Source organism: Cebus imitator, unplaced genomic scaffold (assembly GCF_001604975.1).
Source record: "Cebus imitator isolate Cc_AM_T3 unplaced genomic scaffold, Cebus_imitator-1.0 Scaffold9, whole genome shotgun sequence".
In the NCBI taxonomy this organism is placed as follows: Eukaryota; Metazoa; Chordata; class Mammalia; order Primates; family Cebidae; genus Cebus; species Cebus imitator.
Window position 1 is genome coordinate 1,288,264 of NW_016107324.1, and position 6,575 is coordinate 1,294,838.

At 34.0% G+C, this 6,575-nt stretch overlaps 1 protein-coding gene across 1 annotated transcript in view; it reads right to left on the minus strand.

Annotated features, from left to right (window-relative positions):
- The window catches only part of LOC119473509 (translation initiation factor IF-2-like), a 48,547-nt gene extending 44,937 nt beyond the window's left edge, over nt 1-3,610 (minus strand). The window contains exon 1 of the mRNA XM_037744069.1: nt 3,568-3,610. Coding sequence (XP_037599997.1) covers nt 3,568-3,610 — 43 coding nt within the window. The remainder of the gene's footprint in view (nt 1-3,567) is intronic.
- Nucleotides 3,611-6,575: the final 2,965 nt, after the last annotated feature.

Genomic DNA, 6,575 nt, shown 5'->3' on the forward strand with positions numbered 1-6,575 from the left:
AAAAAAAAAAAAAAAAGAAAAAAGAAACAAAAAAGCAAATTTAAAGCACTTCCTATGTTCAGAACAAGACGAAATGGAATCATCAACAGCCGAGAAAGTGTAACCTGTCACAAGTGAAAGAGATGCTTTGCAAGTACAAGGGCACTATTCCTAGTTCCAGACTTGACATCATTATAAACAAAAAGTGGATATAATGACAGAATATGTCTGTACTGGCCAGGCAAGGACCTTGCCTGTCAAAAGCCATAAAAAGCAAGATTAAATTAGCTACTCTCGGTCTTTTCTGATAAATTTCCAAGTGGACACAAGGCTCAACACATCAATTGAGTTTAAATTGTGGCAACTAATCCCAATAATGCTTTTGTTACCTACTGGGAATAAAGCATGGGCTGAGAATACATTTAACAGAAACATACTTTCAAAGGGGTCATCAATTATAAGAATGATGAAACAGTTATGTGGCTACATTTTTGGTTTTCCTTGTAGTTGGTACTCTTGTACCTTGAAGATCTTCTTTGCAGTATCATATAGAAATATTGGTCATTCCTAGGATCTATAGCCTGACAATGATCATTTCCCAGAACTAATTAAAGCTATGTTTCGATGTTTTGTTCTAAATAAAATATGTTTTGGTAACAATTATAAAGTCTCAGTGTTTTATAAGCATCTTAACATTGTATATTCAATAAAATTGTATCAAGAACTTAACACCATGATTATAAAAGAACAACTAGTATTAAAGATAAATAAATGTGAAAATTGATCAACACGTGAGAAGGTATATGAACCCAAACACTGTGCTTAAAATACACTACAAAGACAAAAGAATTATTTTTTTTCAATAATGACACCCTGCACGTTGCTTAATTACTACTAGCAAATGGCCAGTTTATGGACTTGAATACATATACTAATTACGGCACTCATATCCAATGTTTGACTTCATATATTACATAAATATAATTTGTGTGAAATATTATCAAGGTGCATTTTACGTGTCTGGTTCTGTTTAACCATCTATTTCCAGTAAATTAAAAAATGAAGACTTGTTTTAACAAACACAGGTATATATTTTAGAACTAAGAGCAAGTGATTTTGACTGAAATTTAAAATACAGAAATGGAAAAGGAGAATCAAACCTGGAAATTTATCTTGCTAAATGAGTCGAATCAGCACAAAAGCAATTTAATTTGACTTTCTGCCCCTGCTTTCAAATAAGTTCCCAAACTACCCCAGGAATTGATCCGTTCATCTGGCACTTTGTTGACGATAATGGTTTCATAAAAGAAGCAAATCTTCATGAAATTTAAGTTAGCTACGACTTGTCTTATCATATTTCTTTCTACCACAGAAGAGAGTGAGTATAATAGAAAACTAACCTCTCCTGAGAACAGCAACAAAAGAAAACCACGTTTCTGTTATGATTAATGCTAACTGGATTAGGGGGTGAAATCTCACTTGTATTAGAGAATTTCTCTTGTTCCTTCTTTCTGTACTTTTTCTCACCACCAAAACTAGTCCTTGATATGATAACCGGAGGTGTACATTACTACTATCAGGTGACGTTCCTAGCTATAGTACCCGGAGAAAAATGTGTCAATCTTTTATATTGTTTTAAAATTACTGAATGCAATAGTCATGACAACTCCATTTGACAACAGTTGATGCAAAAGAAATCTAGTATAATCTCATCCCATAATCTAAGTTGCATTAATTTAAAATATTTCTAATAAATGTATTCCTAGAACAAATCTCTGAGGTTCAGCATTTTGCACAATATTCATTAAAATCTGAAGTTTACAATATAGGATATTTTGAAACAATTGTCTGAAGAATAACGTGTTTCTATATAATACATAAAATGAAATTTACCTATTAAGAACTATAAGCTCAAGAGAGTTCCCAGGCATAAGACTTTCGATACAGTGCCACATTATTGGCTTATGTAATTTTCTATATTGCTTATGGCAATTACCAATAGTTATAGAACTAGAAACTAATGCAAAAAAATGTTAATGAAAAAGCGCAGTGGATATATTGAATTAGTTAAATAGAAAATGCTGAGGAAGGAAGAAACACTTTCCTGTCTCTTTACAAACTCTCCAGTTTATTCCCTGAAGCGCTAGATTTGAGTGCCTATAGACAATATTATTGTTTGGCTTTCAGAGCTATAAAATACTCCTGGCATCTCCATTTGAAAAATATGGCTGCTGACATTTAAATGACTCTGTTAAGATTTGACCTGGAAAATTACAGTCGATGCTCTATACTTTATTATCAGAAGAATGTAGCCACATTCAAAGGAGTTGGAAAAGAGTAACACAAACAATTAAAGAGGAAAATAGGAAGAAGGACATTAAAACTGTACTACCAGAACAAATGATGATGAAACTGAGATATAAATCCTATGTCCAAAGAATGATGATGTAAGTATGAAGATAACATGGAGATTATATTCAATGGTTTAAAATGCATACAATAAAACATAAGATTAAAGAGAATTAATCCTTCTATTTACAAAAATATGCATTTTACCACATACAAAAAATTACCAAATACAAAGTATTGTTTTTTAGTTGTGAAGTATAGCAAGGCCCCCTTTGAAGAAAACAAAGTGAAACAACAAAATAAAAAGATACTTAGACTTACAAAGAGTAACTGCTCATGGTCAAGAGATACTTTTCTCATACTCTCAAAGAAAATCCCCAAAACTCCCCAAAATGCTGTTTATTAGAACCTTTTTTCCCTGATAATCCTCATGAACGTAATGAGCAACTAAGATGTGATGCTTTCTTTGATTACTTGTATAATAAGGCACATTAGATAATATATCTTGGAGCCTCTTTTATGTTGAAAATGTATAGTTATATCAGTTCTATAAGCATTAACTTTGCTAAATACTTGCACTACCTATTACTATATCCTGTCATTACTTATGTATTTAGAGAAATAAAATTCTAAGCCATGTCAAAATGAAAATTTACTTAGCTATCCAATAGTAAATGATTTCGGCAAAAGTACTGCATTATTTTTTCCTAAAGAAATTTGTGGATTTAGCAAGGTTTTTAGTTTTCCTATTTGACACGCCTTCCTTTTTTTCTTCATATGATCATACTTGATGGACAATTTTATAACTACCAAAATTAGAGTTGCAGTTTTAGTAACCAAGAAATACATACCCGATTCTACCACAAGTTGGGTTGCTCCTTGGAAAGTTTCATGGAAACAATGAAATGAGGAAAGGCAGCTAAGTGTTGACTGTGTCCTCCTCTCTGATGTCCCTACATTTTTCTCCCTTGGGAACCATTGTCACCCCTAGAACTTTCATCTATATGCAGACAACTTCCAAAACCATATTTTCTAACCCTCAAACAATTTTCTAACAACTAGTGTTATGTTTCCAACTCTCTTTTGGATCCTTCCACTGGGATATTTTTCCATGATCTCAAATTAATGAGGAAACAGAGATATAGAAATCCTGAGATATCTGGAGATATAAAACCCATCATAAATAGCTAGGTATAGAAATCATTATAAACAGCACTTCCTCTTTATCACCATGCCTACCCATGACTTCACCATCTCCCAGTACTGAAGCTTTGACCGTCATCTTAACTCATCGCCTGCTCCTCCCCACATTGTTACTTACCAAGTCTTGATCTTTATTTCACAATGTTTTCTAACCTAGGCTTGCACATGTGCACACACACACACACACACACACACACACACATACACTCTGCCTCATTCCTTGTCTTATACCCACAGTTCCCTCCAACGGAAATTTCCTTCCCATTTCACCTTCCAAAATCTTTGCTGGTTGGTTTAAGAACATTGCAGCTGAATTTAAGCATGATTCCCTGTTGCCTATAGGATAAATACCCAATCATCTGTTAGCCTGGGGTTCAAAGGTTTCCATGATTTGACTCCACTCCCATGTTACCACCCTCATTCCCACCACATATCCTGTAGTCACTATCCGTCAAAGAGACGTGAACTTTCTCAGCTCCATGCTTTCAAGTGCACCATGTTCTTATCTTGGATTTACTTTTTCTTTCCTTCTTCACCAATCAGAATTCTGAAAAGTTCCACTTGAATCTTAGTTACACCCTAAAGGCTTTCTTGGCTACTTTAGGTAGAAGAAAGTCTCCTAAACTACAACCCATTAGCTGCTACTCATTTATTATAGAAAATTGTAACATTTAGAATAGACATATTTTTTCCATCATATATTAGATTAGATTTACAATGTATGTATTAAATACTGTCTCATAATTACTTTTCATAGAGAATTTCAAAGGCCATCTGTTTCTTTAATTAGGTGATTAGCATCTAATTAAAAACCACTAGCTTTGAAGTCATAACCATCTATATGGCTCAATAAAAACTCAAAACATTACCAGAAAATGGGGAAGTTATTTAGCTTCTCAAAGCCTTGGGATATTGGTTGTGATTGGCTGGGATTACAGGTGTGAGCCACTCTGCCTGGCCTATTTCTTTAAAAATTTTATGTATTAGTAATTTACATATGCATTTATTTTTAATTTTTAATTGATAAATAATTGTACATATTCATGGAATACACAGTGATGTTTCAATATATGTAATGCACAGTGATCAGCTCCAGGTAATTAGCATATCCATTAACATAGCATAATCAGAGAATGGGGAAGTTATTTAGCTTCTCAAAGCCTTGGGATGTTGATTGTAAGAAAGAAGAAGATATATCCTTCTTGAAACTTTATTTTAAAGGTTAATTAAAATAACATATGTAAAAGAAAATGTGGTATATATACATAATGGAATATTATTCAGCCATTAAAAATTGTAATTTGTAGTAACATGGATGGAACTAAGTATCATTATGTTAAGTGAAATAAGCCAGACACAGAAAGGCAAATATCACATGTTCTCACTCATAGGTAGGAGTTTTAAAAAGTTGATCTCATGGAGGCACAGTGTAGAACAAATGTTACAAAAGGCTGGGAAGGGTGGGCTGTGAGATGAAGGGAGGTTAATTAATGAGTACAAACACACAGATAGAAGGAATAACGTTGCCTTCAATTGGGCAATAGTCAATTATTGACTACAGTTAATGATTGACCAATAGTTAACTATAGTCAAGTGACTATAGTTGACAATAATTTATTGCATGTTTCAAAAGAGCTAGAAGAGCAGATTTGAAATGACCCCAACACAAAGATATGATCAGTGTTTGAAATGGTGGTTATCCTAAATACCCCAATTTGATAATTATGTATTGTATGCATGTATCACAATATCACATGTACTGTGTAAGTATATATTATTATGTATCAATTTAAAAAAACACATGTAAAGGTGTCAATCCTGGCAGGCACTCAATAAACATGAATTATTCTTTCTGTTTGTGCCTTCTCAGTAGCTAACTCACAGTGGGGACTTGGTCAAAATCAATTGATGACCCCAATTTTTTTTAACAATTTTAATTTTTATCATTTCTTAGGAAAAAAGTAGCTCAGTGTCACTAGAGCCAAAGCACATACAGAGATTGGAGAATAATAGAATTGACAGCGAAGTTTGAAACAAGACTGTGGAAACCCATGATTGTCAAGCTATAGACTATTTTACTCACTCTGAAATCAGGCATGCTGAAACATTTGAATCAGGAGTCATATGGACGGTTCCCTCTTTTAAATTTGTCCTGATTGTTATATATGGAAAGCAACCAGAGTAGGTATTTTGCTGGATACTTGCAAAAGCACGAAAGTGGTTTCTGAAGATGGGGGTAACGTTCCAGCTTTGAGGATGAATAGCTGTGCAGCCCTAGGCAAATTCCTTTACCTCACTGAGCCTCTGTTTTCTCATCTATAAAATATGAGTAATAATACCCTTTTCGTGGAATTTATTTGAGGATTAAGTGAGATTGAGTTTGTAAAATACTATTCATAAGATGCAAAGTACCAAATGAATGTAAACTATTAAGAATGCCCTATGTGTCCTATTTTAGAGATTATAGTATTATTAGAATTAGATTTGGTAAAATACAGCAGAGGGTTTGTAAATCTTCCCCCAAAAATTAAGATACAGGTCTATGTTTATGGTGGATGGGAGTTTAAGAATAACGTGATGATGGACTTGACTTCCATTTCAGAGGAGGGCCACAGCTACAAAGAAAATAACAGTACCAAAAGCAGTGGTCCCGGTAAGATGGGCTTATTCAATTGCTATTTGTCCTGATCTTCTTTTTCCGATCCCAGTGCTGCCAGATTACAAAAGCAGGCTAAAATCCCATAAAACAAAATAATATAATTTGACTGTTTACTAAATGTATAAGACAACACTGACTACTGGAAAAATAATAGCATTACATCAAGTTAAACTAAATCCACTAAGCAGAAAATTCAATAGAATGTTGCAAAACAAAAGCATGCATCTTGCTTTGAGCCCTAAAGACAAAGGAGGGGGATCTTGATCCAAGATGGCCGTTTAGGAACAGCTCAGGATCGCAGCTCCCAGTGAAAGCGCAGAGGGTGAGTGGATGCCGCGTTTTTATTGCCCACAGACTAGGAAATTCCCTGGCAGAGGTGCTCCAC